A 16,132-nucleotide genomic window follows, 5' to 3' on the forward strand; every position below is an offset into this window, starting at 1 on the left:
ATTAGCTTCTTTTTAAAATGAGCTATAGATTGTTTTCAGCACGCAATTTGGGCAGCGCATGGCTAATAGCCTACCAAATAGCTGATTGTTCTGTTGCAGCAGTCAGTGAAAATCAGTTAAATAGGCCTATCTCAATAAAAAAAAATTATTTTTAGAAAAACATAGTTTAGAAAGCAAATGGCTATTGCTGAAAAGAGAAGACAAAGAAAATACTCGAATCTGTCTCAAGTTATCAAAATTCTCATCCCCCAATTGAGCGACCAGTAGCCTATCTTATTGGCCATATCGTGGATGAGTGTGCGCATATTCACTCTTTATCATTGGATCAGTACCACTGTAAAGTTTTTCTGGGGACAATCATTTCCTCCTCCAGGCTAGATGGATGTCATATTGTACACAACTCCCCTTTTCGCTGGCCTAAATTAGATGGTTGCAGACAAGGTCGTTTTTACTGATCTGTTAGTCAGTGTCAGCAGAGAAGGCTACTAATTTGTGTCGCATTTAAAAATATGTTGCTTATGTCTTCAGTCATATAAAGTGTACTAGAATTGCATGAAATGTGTTTATAAATGGCCACATTTTTCCCATGCAAAGAAAAGAGAAGAAACGTCTCTGATTAGGCCTACTTTACGTCACTACGCGATCAGTCATGCATTGTTCAGAACTGTCTGTTTTGCTAACAGTGATTGAGTTATATTATCAGCCTAAATTATGACTATGCAATCTACTCATCACAATAGGAATAGTAGCCCAGCTAAAAAGAAATGTCCCCAAAACTTTACAGAACTTTCCCTTAAGACTCCCATTAGGGTGATGTGCAAGAGACCATTCCCTTAATGTCAAATAGAAGTTATCCAGAACCTGGTTAACATGTTCTCAGAACATGTTAATATTCTAAACACGTTTCATGGGAACGTTGCAAGAACATTCATGTGTCCAGTTTTCTGAGGGTTTGGAAACTTTTCCATCAACGTCCTACCAAACATACACAGAACATGGTTGCCATATTCTTAGAACATACAATATTTATGTTGTAGACATGTTTAATGGGAACGCTGCAAGAACATTTCTGTGTGTCAGTTATCAGGACATTTCCTGATGGTCTTAAAGACCCCCCCCCCCCAAAAAAAGTATTCATTACACCTTGTTACTGTTGCCATCTCACACCGACTAGCACAAGTGGCCGCCTTCCCAAACCATCTTACGAGTCGGTGCCACGAAAAGTTAAAGACGTTGTCCAGCAATTTTTTAACAATTCCTGTTGAAAAGCGATATCTCAAATATACAAATACAGTAAAGAACACATACTGTTTTGATCACATGGACTGGAATATGTTCCGGGCGCCTCTGGGGAAAACATCAATGAATACACCGATTCAGTCACCGGATACAAAAAAAATGTATAGATGACGTGATAGCGATGGTGTCTTTCAAAACATACCCAAATCAAAAACCGTGGAATGATGGCAGCATGGTTGGGAAACTGAAGGCGAGAGATGCTGCTTATGAACATGGCATGGTGACCGGGGGAAATTGTATGGATAAACACTGCGAATACGACCTACGCAGATCCATCAAGATGGTGAGACACAAGTATAGAGACAAAGTGGAGGAGCAATTCAGCGGGTCGGACACGAAGCGTATGTGGAAGGGGCTTCTTACGATCACGGATTACAAAAAGAAGCCAATCACGTTGCAGACTTCAACGCCTCCCTACCAGACGACACAATTCGAGCATAGCGACTGAGTTGCCGAGGTGAGCCCCTGAGGACAACGAGGGCCAGATGCTTATGGTCTCCACGGAGGACGTATGGAAGTCATTCAAGGGTGTTAACCCTCGCAAGGCTGCCGGCTCAGACGGCATCCCTAGCCGTGCCCTCGCAGCATGTGCAGACCAGCTAGCTGTTGTATTTTCAGACATTTTCATATCCCCACCTGCTTCAAGATGTCCACTATCATCCCCGTGACCAAGAAAGGGAAAGTAACTGAACTGAATTACTACCGACCCGTAGCACTCACTTCCATCATCAACAAGTACTTCGAGAGGCTAGTCAAAGACCACATCACCTCCTCCCTCTCCGACACACTCGACCATCTCCAATTCGCCTACCGCCCCGACACATCCACGGACGACGCCATTACACACTGCCTTCACCCACCAGGAGAAAGGGAATGGCCTCATCTTCACTAGAGGCTGTTTGTTTACTAATCTCACTGCAACCCCCTCTCCGTGTCTCTGTTCGCTTACTAATCTCACTGCAACCCCCTCTCCGTGTCTCTGTTCTCTTACTAATCTCACTGCAACCCCCTCTCCGTGTCTCTGTTCTCTTACTAATCTCACTGCAACCCCCTCTCCGTGTCTCTGTTCTCCTACTAATCTCACTGCAACCCCCTCTCCGTGTCTCTGTTCTCTTACTAATCTCACTGCAACCCCCTCTCCGTGTCTCTGTTCTCTTACTAATCTCACTGCAACCCCCTCTCCGTGTCTCTGTTCTCTTACTAATCTCACTGCAACCTCCCTCCAGGTCTCTGTTCTCTTACTAATCTCACTGCAACCCCCTCTCCGTGTCTCTGTTCTCTTACTAATCTCACTACAAACCCCTCTCCGTGTCTCTGTTCTCCCACTAATCTCACCGCAACCCCCTCTCTGTGTCTCTGATCACTACTTTGTTTCCCTTTCTATCCATCTTCAATACCCTGGTGCTTGTCTACAGAGCAGTAAGGGGAACTGCACCTCCTTATCTTATTATCTTCTCATCACTAAAGGGTAAAAAAAAATATGTTTTGAGCAAAATAGTGTTTTTTAGACAAACTTCAAGGAGTATAGGGCATTCAAGGAGTTCTGAGGAAGTTTGAAGGTCAGAAGTGATGGCATCAGCCTCCTCCCTTGCTTGAGGAACAGTAGAGGACCAATAGAGAACAAAAGAGGAAAGTTCCACCCTTCCACTTGTGCAATGTCATGTCATGCCTGGACAACCTATTGAGATGTGCCTTTTGCTAAGTAAATAATTTGTTAAATGAGGTGAAAAGGAGGCTGGAGGAGGACTTTAACAATTCGGTGGCGTAAGGGAGACACTTCAGGCTACATTGTGATAATGTGCTACATTCACCCTTTAAACTTGCTCAACAGTTGAGCTGAGCGCAACTGTAGATCCAAGTCACTAGGTAAAACGGAGTCTGGTACTCTTTAATGTGTGGATAGGCCACTGGGAGTAAACTGATACCTGACTGCACTCTGGTCAAAGAGTGATGACAGACACAGAAGACCAGTCTGAGTTCAATGATGAACCAGAGTATACATGTGTTACTTGGTCAAAAACGCACAAATATCTCAGCAAATGAAAATGGTCTGATCTCCACGAAAGCCAACCAAACTGAGAAATACGTTTTGTTTTTATACTAACAAATGGTTGCCATGGTGAATAATCCAATAATAATTGGTAGGATGAATGAAAGGAAACATCAAAGAGTTGACCAGAATCTCAAAATGGAAATACTGGCAGATCAATAAAACGGCCTTGTAGATCTAATTGTAAATGGATATCTAAAGGGCTTTCACACACTAGGCACCATTATTCATCTCACCCCAAGGCGCAAACCCAGGACCTCTGCATCTTACCAGTCGGGTCATTCCTACAATGCTGTTGGCTCATTCAATTGGCTCATTCATCCACCCTCCTATCCCCTGTAACTACTCCACAGGTCGTTGCAGTAAATGAGAATGTGTTCTCAGTCAACTTACCTTGTAAAGTAAGGGAATAATTTAAATTAAAAAATCTGGTGCCTTTTCTGTCCCGAGGAAATATCATCTCATATTTAATGTAAAATGTGGATTCAAAAGGGCTTTAAATATAAAGTTAGGTGTCCCTTTACCATAAAAACTCAAAGATATGGATCTCAAAGTTAATTTTAGGCATTTTGTTTTCAGTGGATGTAGGCGTTTTTGCCATGTACCCCGGGTTATATTCATCAAATATAAGCCATTAAGACGTCTTGACTTTTTCCACATTTTGTTACGTTACAGCCTTATTCTAAAATTGATTAAATTGTTTTTTTCCCCTCATTAATCTGCACACAATACCCCATAATGACAAAGAAAAAACTGATTTTTGAAATGTATTTTGCAAATGTATACGTATATAAAAAGAATAAACTGAAATATTACATTTACATAAGTGTTAAGACTCTTTACTCAGAACTTTGTTGAAGCACCTTTGGCAGTGATTACTGCCTTGAGTCTTCTTGGGTATGACGCTACAAGCTTGGCACACCTGTATTTGGGGAGTTTCTCCCATTCTTCTCTGCAGATCCTCTTAAGCTCTGTCCGGTTGGATGGGGAGTGTCACTGATACTGCCACCCCCATGCTTTATCGTAGGGATGGTGCCAGGTTTCCTCCAGATGTGACGCTTGTCACAGATCTGGGGAAGGGTACCAAAACATTTCTGCAGCATTGAAGGTCCCCAAGAACACAGTGGCCTCCATCATTCTTAAATGGAAAAGGTTTGGAACCACCAAGATTCTTCCTAGAGCTGGCTGCCCAGCCAAACTGAGCAATCAAGGGAGGAGGGCCTTGGTCAGGGAGGTGACCAAGAACCCAATGGTCACTCTGACAGAGCTACAGAGTTCCTCTGTGGAGATGGAAGAACCTTCCAGAAGGACAACCATCTCTGCAGCACTCCACCAATCAGGCCTTTATGGTAGAGTGGCCACTCCTCAGTAAAAGGCACGACAGCCCGCTTGGAGTTTTCCAAAAGGCACCTACAGACTCTCAGACCACGAGAAACAAATATTCTCTGGTCTGATGAAACCAAGGTTGAACTCTTTGGCCTGAATGCCAAGCGTCATTTCTGGAGGAAACCTGGCACCATCCCTACAGTGGAACATGGAGGTAGCAGCATCATGCTGTGGAGATGTTTTTCAGCAGCAGGGACTGGGAGACTAGTCAGGATCAAGGGAAAAATGAACGAAGCAAAGTACAGAGAGATCCCTGTTGTAAACCTGCTCCAGAGCGCTCAGGACCTCAGACTGGCGCGAAAGTTCGTCTTCCAACAGGACAACGACCACTGAAAATAACATACGTTGCACTCAATAATCATTGTTTTATAATTATTTGAAGAAATAAATTAACCTTTGATGTCTTAGAAAATCTAAATCTAGCTATGTACATCTATTGTTAACACTTTGAGATAGTTATGTGTATGTCTCTAACAGGGTGGAAATATCTCATGGTCCATGTGTGAATAATCTGCCTATAATTATTAGGATTTAAGTCAGGGCCGGCTCCAGGCAGAGGTGACATAAGCGGTTACTTAGTACCCCCGGCCGCTAGGGTCTCAACTTACTGTTGAGAGTTAGAATAGTAGAATACACAAGGTGCCATTTCAAAATGTGGTTGGGCATCAGCAGTTTTTTCAATTAGCCATGTCAGCTAACAATTTTTGGATTGGAAAATTAGTCAAGCCAGCTATCTAAACTTGTAGTAATCATGGCCGAATACCGACCAGGCACGCAGGGCACGTGGCCAGGGGCACTGACCTCCAGGAAGCCCCCATTGATTTTGTAATTCACTCTCACTCAGATATCTTTAACCCCCTTTAGAGTCGATTGACGCACCGGTGTGTCAATCTACAATAAATTATATAACAAAAAATCCCCATCACAATGTATCAATTTAAGCTAGAAGTACTGTATCTTTGTTTTGTAATGATAATGGTGTTTAATCAGCTTCTTGATATGCCACACCTGTCAGGTGGATGTATCATCTTGGCAAAGGAGAAATGCTCACTAACGGGGATGAAAATACATTTCTGCACAAAATTGGCTAGAAATAAGATTTGTGTGTGTATGGAACATTTCTGGGATTTTATATTTTAGTTCATGAAACATGGGACCAACACTTTACATGTATATATATATATATAGATAGATATATACACACACATACAGTCGTGGCCAAAAGTTTTGAGAATGACACAAATATTAATTTTCACAAAGTCTGCTGCCTCAGTTTGTATGATGGCAATTTGCAGATACTTCAGAATGTTATGAAGACTGATCAGATGAATTGCAATTAATTGCAAAGTTCCTCTTTGCCATACAAATGAACTGAATCCCCAAAAAACATTTCCACTGCATTTCAGCCCTGCCACAAAAGGACCAGCTGACATCATGTCAGTGATTTTCTCATTAACACAGGTGTGAGTGTTGACAAGGACAAGGCTGGAGATCACTCTGTCATGCTGATTGAGTTCAAATAACAGACTGGAAGCTTCAAAAGGAGGGTGGTGCTTGGAATCATTGTTTTTCCTCTGTAAGCCATTGTTACCTGCAAGGAGAAACGTGCTGTCATCATTGCTTTGCACAAAAAAGGGCTTCACAGGCAAGGATATTGCTGCCCGTAAGATTGCACCTAAATCAACCACTTATCGGATCATCAAGAACTTCCAAGGAGAGCGGTTCAATTGTTGTAAAGAAGGCTTCAGGGCGCCCAAGAAAGTCCAGCAAGCGCCAGAACTGTCTCCTAAAGTTGGTTCAGCTGCGGGATTGGGGCACCACCAGTACAGAACTTGCTCAGGAATGGCAGCAGGCAGGTGTGAGTGCATCTGCACGCAAAGTGAGGCGAAGACTTTTGGAGATGTTCTGGTGTCAAGAAGGGCAGCAAAGAAGCCACTTCTCTCCAGGAAAAACATCAGGGACAGACTGATATTCTGCAAAAGGTACAGGGATTGGACTGCTGAGGACTGGGGTGAAGTCATTTTCTCTGATGAATCCCCTTTCCGATTGTTTGGGGCATCCGGAAAAAAGCTTGTCCGGAGAAGACAAGGTGAGCGCTACCATCAGTCCTGTGTCATGCCAACAGTAAAGCATCCTGAGACCATTCATGTGTGGGGTTGCTTCTCAGCCAAAGGAGTGGGCTCACTCACAATTTTGCCTAAGAACACAGACATGAATAAAGAATGGTACCAACACATCCTCCGAGAGCAACTTCTCCCAACCATCCAGGAACAGTTTGGTGACGAACAATGCCTTTTCCAGCATTATGGAGCACCTTGCCATAAGGCAAAAGTGATAACTAAGTGGCTCGGGGAACAAAACATCAATATTTTGGGTCTATGGCCAGGAAACTCTCCAGACCTTAATCCCGTTGAGAACTTGTGGTCAATCCTCAAGAGGCGGGTGGACAAACAAAAACCCACATTCTGACAAACTCCAAGCATTGATTATGCAAGAATGGGCTGCCATCAGTCAGGATGTGAACCAGAAGTTAATTGACAGCATACCAGGGCGGATTGCAGAGGTCTTGAAAAAGAAGGGTCAACACTGCAAATATTGACTCTGCATCAACTTCATGTAATTGTCGATAAAAGCCTTTGACACTCATGAAATGCTTGTAATTATACTTCAGTATCCCACAGTAACACCTGACAAAAATATCTAAAGATACTGAAGCAGCAAACTTTGTGGAAATTAATATGTGTCATTCTCAAAACTTTTGGCTACGACTGTATATATTCAGGTTTTTGTTATCCCCTAGATTTACTACAGACACTTAAAAACCTTGTTTCTTTTTTTTTTTTACTGTCCTTTTTTCCATGTATGAATGTGCTATTCAATGCATTTCTATAGGTTTAGTAGTAAAGGCCCCCTCCCCCAATGTCTTAGACTCTAAAGAATTAACATGGCATAAGTCATGGCAAACTGTGTAGAATTTAGGGCTGTCCCCGACTAAAAACAATCTTGGTCGTCCGAAAGTCGTCTGTTCTTTCGATCAATCTTGAAATGTCAAACGTGTATTTTTCCATATATAGACACACCCTATGTGTTTTAATAAAATTAACTATATGCATTGAGCTTGTCTGATTCTTAAAGCTTATGGTTTGATGAAATAAGACAATTGCCTCAGGATGGCGCCAGAGATCTAGATAACCAGAAGAAAAAAACCTTAAGCTGACCCAACTATTCTCCTCCCGCTCCTGTCCTCGTGTAACATATTACCGGCAACTTCAGGAGCGTAATGGCAGAATGGCAGCTCTAAATGAACTGCTCATAGTTGATACAATGTTTCAAGTTCGTTAAGAGCTGGCTTTCGCAGATTCTGCCATTACTCTCCTGAAGTTGCCGGTAATATGTTACAAGAGGAGTCAGCAATCTTTCTCATGTTGAATGCCAATGTATCTTACAATTTCTACCGATTTGCGTGCCAGTAATGGTTTTCATATGCACGTTTTCGTGAAACAGTTTCATTTAATTTATAATAACGTATTCGTATCTGAAAATCACTGTCATGTGGTTAGTCAAAATTCTATCCAAATCTAAATGAAAACGATAGAAACCTAAAAAGGAACTTCTATTGCCATTACCAACTATGTAAAAATAGCCTACATAAAGACAACACATCAAAACATTGCAGTTTGCATGTATAAAATATCCGGATAAAAATAAATATCCTATAAATCACATTGGCAAGCCCCATGTTCTTGCAACGACCTTGAAACATTGTGTCAACTATTAAATTGGGTCCAGCCCCGAGTTTGCGCTAGCGAACTTCCAACATTGCATAAAATGTTCTGGACACAGAGTTCCCACGCCAGTGAGGACCGGACAGACACAGCTGTAGCCTATTTGTGCAAGGGATAAGGAGCAGTGTTCGATTTGGGCAGGAGCTCACCGGAGCTGAGTGCCGGTCCTTCAAATGTTCTACTGCTTGAGTTCCTGTTCCTCTTCAGTGCTGGAAAGATTTTTCAGGTAGCCTATTATATAGGCCTACTTCTATGCGTGCGCGTCCTTACTCAACATTGACAGGAGCGCTCCACACAAAAGACAATGACTAAATTGACAAAACTCATAAATTGAATTAAATAAACCAAAACGTATTTCTCACAAGCGTAGCATAGGTTGTGCACTCTGCCAACAATGTGTCCACTCAGACAATGAGTACGGGAAGACAGGAATAATAATATTGAATGCATTAAAATAATTACCACAACTAAACGTTAGAGTATAGAAATTATAGGAATTAACGGTAAATGTAGCCTACTACTGGTGATATAAGTAATGGGAAATTGATATACACTAACAATTCACACAATGAAGTTATGAAACAATGAATGCGCACACATTGGCGGGAGAGAGCATATTTTGGAGAGAGAAGTGCATTGTGCATCTGGGACATGTTCAATCCGACTTCTGCATTGGTCATGCAGCATTTACCGTGATATGAGAAGTCTGGGTATTCTTACTCTTTGCGATTTTCCGAGCAGTGCAGAGCTGTTGTCAAGGAAGTGAGTTCGCGTTTGTACAGGATGTACCGCCCCCACCTACCGTCAACCAATCATGTCAATGAAGAGCCCTCCGCATTGTTACAACATTTGGGAGGCGCATGGCGATATGGAACGGAGCTCGATTTGGCCTCTGGAGGCTCCGCAATTGCTTCACCCCTTCATATGGAGCCTCCGACCACATTTTCGGATAAAGCATAAATTATCTTTTAGTCCAGGCCTCCGCAATGGATGAATTAGTTCACTGAGATGGGCGCAAAAATATATGATTCCATATGTGTTATTTCATAGTGTTGATGTCTTCACTATTATTCTACAATGTAGAAAATAGTAAAAATAAAGAAAAACCCTTGAATGAGTAGGTGTGTCCAAACCTTTTGACTGGTACTGTATATATATTTGTAACTGCTTGACTAAATAAATCTTTGTCGACCAACAGCCTAACGACCAAACAATCCACCAGTCGACTAATTGGGGTCTGTTTCTCAAACTAGACACTCTAATGTACTTGTCCTCTTGCTCAGTTGTGCACCGGGACTTCCCACTCCTCTTTCTATTCTGGTTCGAGACAGTTTGTGCTGTTCTGTGAAGGGAGTGGTACGCAGCATTTACGAGATCTTCAGTTTCTTGGCAATTTCTCGCATGGAATAGCATTCATTTCTCAGAACAAGAATAGACTGACGAGTTTCAGAAGAAAGTTCTTTGTTTCTAGCCATTTTGAGCCTGTAATCAAAAACCACAAATGCTGATGCTCCAGATACTAAACTAGTCTAAAGAAGGCCAGTTGTATGGCTTCGTTAAGCAGGACAACAGTTTTCAGCTGTGCTAACATAATTGCAAAAGGGTTTTCTAATGTTTAATTAGCCTTTTAAAATGATAAACTTGGATTAGCTAACACAACGTGCCATTGGTACACAGGAGGGATGGTTGCTGTATGTAGATATTCCATAAATAATTTGCCATTTCCAGCTACAATAGTCATTTACAACATTAACAATGTCTACATTGTATTTCGGATCAATTTCATGTTATTTTAATGGACAAAAAAAATGTTCTTTTTTTTTTGTTTCTTTCAAAAACAAGGACATTTTCAAGTCACCCCAAACTTTTGAACGGTAGTGTATATATATATCTCTGCCCCATGGCAGTACGAGTAGAATTGCATGAAATGTGTTAGAAAAGTGCTACATTTTCTCTCCACCCATGGCAAAGTGTGTAGATTTGCAGAACACGGCTTTAAAACAGCAACAATTTCTCTAAGCCCCATGGCAAAATGTGTAGAATTGCAGGAAATGTACTTAAAAACTCTCCACCATCAAGAGGGGGACCACAAAAATGTTTTGACTGTGAGGTGCTTAGGGCCCCCAAAAGGCTAGGACCGGCCCTGATTTAAGTGCCTGAACTTGACCAATATGTTCTTCTGAAAGTCAATAATGTCCTTTTTCTGATAGAATACAAAAATATATATACATTTCCTCAAAAAAGTTATGAGGTCCAAAAGGCACCACATTGTAGGAATGACCCAGTTGTTCGGCCAACGGTGCAAGTGGCGACACTTCAGGCTGACGAGTAAATTGCACACTTCCCGATGACCATAGACTGCTTACTGAGTAAGGAAACCAACACAACATTTTGTAATGTTGATGAAATATCCCTTTAATGTATCCTGTAAAAGCGTGTCATTTGCCTAGACACGCCCCCACATCTTTCTCCTGAAAACAAGTTGGCATTAAGTCAAGCAGCTCGAAAAAATATTTATTGACAAGATAAACAAAAACGATGTGAGTACTTACAGTAGCAAACTTCGGTAACTGCCTGTGAGAAAAATAAACTTGCTCGTCAACTTTATTGCCTTGCTGTGGTTTATAATATAAGCCAGGTTGCTAGCCAGCTAAAATGACATCGCTAACGTTAGCTAGCTAGCTCTGGCTAGCTCCTCTCAGTTTTTCCTCAGATGGCTGGAGAGCCGAAACACAGCAACCAGCTCGAGCAGTTCATGTTGCTGGCCAAAAATACTAAAGGGCCCGCTTTGATTGCCCTCATAAAACAATTACTGGAAGCTCCGGGGGTATATCTCTTCGGAGAATTCCTAGGACTTCCCTGCATTCAAGAGGTAACTTAGCTAGCTAACCAGAATTTATTTTCCTCTAAAGTGGAGTGACTTGTGTATGAATGTGGAGTGCATTCATTTTTCACTCAAATGTAATGGCTAACCCCACCGCTAGATGTCACTGTTTTCAAGGTATGTGATTGCGTACAATGTTGTCAATTTTTCCTAACTCACTGCCCTCCCTTTGTAGATGTCAAAAGGTCCCAATGAAGGCTACAGTCAACTGCTCAACATGTTTGCCTATGGCACATACCATGATTATAAAGGTAGTTGATCCTTTCATGCTTTTTTCTGTTTGTGTTATTCATGTTACACGGTAATGGTGCTATAGTATCCACAGGCTGATTTACATTTTTACATTTTTAGTCAATTTAGCAGACACTTATCCAGAGGGAATAACAATTAGATAGCGCATTCATCTTAAAATCCTTAAAGCTGCAATATGTGACTTTTTGGGCGACTGACCAAATTCACTTAGAAATGTTTTGAATAGTCTATAGATCTGTTATTCTCATTGAAATCAAGTCAAAGAAGAGGTAGATCTGTATAATGTGCGCTATTTCTATGCTTCCTGTTCATAAGTTTGGTTTTTGCATCTTTTTCATTTCTGTATTGTGTGCCAGCTTAAAACAGCTGAAAATGAAATATTTTAGCTTATGAAAAATATTTCACAGCAGTTTAGATGGTACAATTATTATCTACTCCAGAGGTCTCCAACCTTTTCTAGCATGAGAGCTACATTTTTGAGCTACTCATTTTTTTCTAGCTTTCAAATAGACACAATCTTCTCTCCCCTGCGACTCTTCCCCAGGTCCTTAGTGTACAATAGAAAGTAGTGCACAATATTTTCTGGAATATATTTTACCAGGTTGTTTTCTCAGTAAAAAAAATCCTGGTTTTAGTTTTTGGTTTTTTCAGTCTCAATCACAATTGTTCATAGAGAAACAACGAAATTGGATGTTCTGAGTGCATTTTTTTAAAATATTTTTTATTAGGTCTGGTAGAAAACATTTTGTTGCGTAATTCCCCGTTAGTTGTGCATCTGGCCCTTTAATTATGCATCTAGCAAGCAAGGAATATGCCATCAAATGTGGGTGTCTAGTGATGGTTCTGTACTGCTGTTGCTCATTTTACAGCAAAGTTTGCAGTAACAAATAATAGATACAAATGACATACTTATTCATTATATACTTCTGCCAGGTAAGCCTTCTCAGTTACCATTTAATTGAGAAGATTTTGGGGAAAGTATTTCTGTCAACCCACAAGATGGTTATTGCATCAACTGGCTACACACGGAGTGATAGAAAAACGCATGCACCACACAGGCAGACGGGCAATATTGCTGGAAGTTAATTAGCAGATATTGTGTTAGGTTTGGCTTTTTGAGCCAATAGTGGCTAACCAGGGGTGGGATAATGTCAATGTTGCATTGATTAGATAGTATCTTGGAGCTTGCGGTATCTAATACTTGGCAAATTGCATGTACATTCAGAATTGTTTAGAGATTTACTCGTATGTGAACCTACGAGCCACTGGTAGCTCGCGATCAACCTGCTGAAGACCCCTGCTCTACACTATACTTGCTTGTTTTACCGCATAAACTGAAATGATGCAAACTATTAGAATTTTAGCAAGCAGGAAATCGCAGAGCGATTTCTGCATAGTGCATCTTTAAGTCTATTGCTTCAATCTAAGTAACATTATTTAAAAAATCCCCATCAAAATCCATCAGTTTAACCTCTACAGGATCGGTGCCAATTAGGCACATTTGGGCAGTCTTGATACAGATATCTTGTATTTCAAAGATGATGGTACAAAACAAACACAAAAAACATGTTTTTTTTTCTTGGTATTATCTTTTACCAGATCTCATGTATTATATTCTCCTACATTAATTTCACATTTCCACAAACTTCAGTGTTTCCTTTCAAATGGTATCAAGAATATGCATATCCTCGCTTCAGGTCCTGAGCTAAAGGCAGTTAGATTTGGGTGTTGAAAAAAGGAGCAGATCCTTATTAAGCTAGTTGACAGTCTTTTTTTTTTGCCATTTCTATGGGCTATAGTAGTAATGGCCAAATTCAATATTTTATCACTTTTTTTATATTTGCTTTTTTTTATTCCTAAAGGGGTCCTACAATTCACAGTTGTAGCAAGTACATTGTCCCTCAATAATTAGTTATCAGCTAAATCTATGCTAGTAGGAAAATACAATTATTTTTGGTCCTATTTGTCCTTTCAGCATTCAAGGATACTCTACCCCCCTTGACTGAGACCCAGAAGAACAAACTAAGGCATCTGACCATTGTCAACCTGGCTGCAAACATGCAGGTCCGTACAGGACTGTCTACTGCAACAGACCCGAAGCAGCCCTAAATATTGTTTGTGTATTGTGGTGCAGTCAGTTTGATCAAAGAAACCAAGAGCAGTAGGCTTTCTTCCTATTCATTATTGGTCCAGCACCAGTTTGCAAATGTGTAATGTGCAGCATCACCCTCACACACTTCTGTTCATTATTATGGTGACTGCAGGTGATCCCGTACTCAGTGCTGCTGAAGGACCTGGAGCTGGACAGTGTGCGTGAGCTAGAGGACTTGGTGATAGAGGCTGTGTATGCTGACGTGATCCGGGGGAAGCTGGACCAGTGCAGGCAGCAACTGGAGGTGGACGCCTGCATCGGCCGGGACATCCGCTCCCAGGACATGGGCCGCATCGCCAGCATACTGGCACAGTGGTGAGGGGGGGGTGGTGTGTCTACGTATAGAACAGTTATGCATATTAATGTTTGAGATTATAGACCCGGTTATGTGTAGTTTTTTTTCCCAACAAAAGTAATGTTAGAATGTCATTGTCTGTATCTGATGAATCATTAATCATTGTATCATTAGTCCTGCTTTTCTACTGTATGTTTTATGCCTGTTTCTCTGTCCACATATAGATTCTGCTGATCTTTCTATTGTATGCGTGTCCACAGGTGTAGTGGCTGTGAAAGCATCTCTGTGTCCGTAGAGCAGGAGGTGGGCAGGGTGAGCCATTGCAGAGAGAGCCACCTCAAAGCTCTGCAGCACATCGAGACCGAGGTGAGGGAAACATTCAGAGAGGGTTGAGGTGGGTGGTAAGAAAGATGAGGGAAACATTCAGAGAGGGTTGAGGTGGGTGGTAAGAAAGGTGAGGGAAACATTCAGAGAGGGTTGAGGTGGGTGGTAAGAAAGGTGAGGGAAACATTCAGAGAGGGTTGAGGTGGATGGAAAGAAAGATGAGGGAAACATTCAGAGGGTTGAGGTGGGTGGTAAGAAAGAATAAGTGCTCCATTTTCAAGTGTGCTCTGTGGTGCATGCTTTTTAGTGTTGTCTCCCTGTCACTTTTCTGTCCTTCCTCCTCTCTCTTTCAATTTCAATTTAAGGGGCTTTATTGGCATGGGAAACATGTTTACATTGCCAAAGCAAGTGAAATAGATAAAAACATAATTTAAAAAAAATCACAAATGTTATGTTATTATGTCTATATACAGTGTTGTAACTATGTGAAAATAGTTAAAACACAAAAGGGAAAATAAATATTGGTTGTATTTACAATGGTTGCCCTTTTCTTGCGGCAACAGGTCACAAATCTTGCTGCTGTGATTGTACACTGTGGTGTTTCACCCAATAGATATGGGAGTTCATCAAAATTGGATTTGTTTTTCGAGTTCTTTGTGGGTCTGTGTAATCTGAGGAAAATATGTGTCTATAATATGGTCTCTGTCTCTCTCCTGTCTCGGTCAGGTGGGTAACATCCGTAGGATGATGTCAGCAACCACGTCTATGTCCACTCAGGACATGGACCCTCTGGGGGAGCAGGAGGGGGAAGGGGCCATGGCAGGCTCCGGGGCCGAGCGCAGGCAGACCCCCTTACAGATGATCTCCAAGGCCAAGAGCCTCAACAACCAGAGACACTGACCACTGTAGCCTGAGACGGGCATGCACTGTTTTATCAAGACATAGGCTGCTCAATGGTCTGAAGGGGCTTCCACGCCTTGTCTCCTTCCCTCAGTCTGCACTGCCTTTAAACAACTGAAAGGGAGGAGACAAGGAGAGTAAGACACTTTTGAGATTTATTCCATTGGTTTGTGACCTGGACTAGGAATCTTTTGTTTAAGGCACTATCCCCTGTTTATAAAAAGGAGATGTAAAAGGTTGTTTCTAATTTGTCTTAAAAAAAAATTGGGATAAAGAGAGAATGTATTTCCTGTTAAATGTGCCGATTTTTGTCATTTTATTTGCTAATAACAAATATTAAAAGCTATGTTTTCAGATTCTGAACTGAACTTCATTATCACAAATCACTTGAATAAGCAAACAACTTTCATCAGCATACTGCTATGTAGTTTAGGAAATGTTGCTGATCAGTTCTATCCTGTCCCCCATCTAAATCTGTGATTATTCAAATGGAAACATTTTCCGCTTAAGTTTAAGCGTCCTACTAAATGTTCAAGAATGAAAGACCCGCTCCAGCCCTACACAGACCAGATGCTTTTGCTTGAGTTATTGTCTGGGGGCTGAAGTGTGTGTTTTTAGGTCTGTCTGTGCTGCCATGTTGGGAACCCCTTCTCTCCCCTGCCCAGCCCTGCGTACCCCGCTGACCTAGTTTTCAATTGTTTTCTGCCTGAGACAATGGGAGAAAATGGTTTCATAACCACACACAATACCTGGGTGTTATTCAACACGATTGTTGTTAAGGGTTCTCGTTGTGGCGTGATTGTGT

General features: G+C 41.4%; 1 protein-coding gene across 3 annotated transcripts; it reads left to right on the forward strand.

Annotated features, from left to right (window-relative positions):
- Positions 1-10,953: 10,953 nt before the first annotated feature.
- Positions 10,954-15,683, forward strand: LOC106600578 (COP9 signalosome complex subunit 7b). 3 transcript variants are annotated; one of them, XM_014192053.2, is made up of 7 exons: positions 10,954-11,060; positions 11,223-11,392; positions 11,580-11,655; positions 13,632-13,720; positions 13,921-14,123; positions 14,364-14,469; positions 15,154-15,683. In XM_014192053.2, exons 2-7 carry the CDS (start codon positions 11,234-11,236, stop codon positions 15,325-15,327), a joined length of 807 nt encoding a protein of 268 aa, XP_014047528.2. In that variant the 5' UTR covers positions 10,954-11,060; positions 11,223-11,233; the 3' UTR covers positions 15,328-15,683. The 3 variants fall into 3 exon arrangements, with proteins under 3 accessions (XP_014047528.2, XP_014047526.2, XP_014047529.2); XM_014192051.2 differs by having other exon boundaries at positions 10,958-11,060; positions 11,203-11,392; XM_014192054.2 differs by having other exon boundaries at positions 10,980-11,060; positions 11,213-11,392.
- Positions 15,684-16,132: the final 449 nt, after the last annotated feature.

Source organism: Salmo salar, chromosome ssa03, assembly GCF_905237065.1.
Source record: "Salmo salar chromosome ssa03, Ssal_v3.1, whole genome shotgun sequence".
In the NCBI taxonomy this organism is placed as follows: Eukaryota; Metazoa; Chordata; class Actinopteri; order Salmoniformes; family Salmonidae; genus Salmo; species Salmo salar.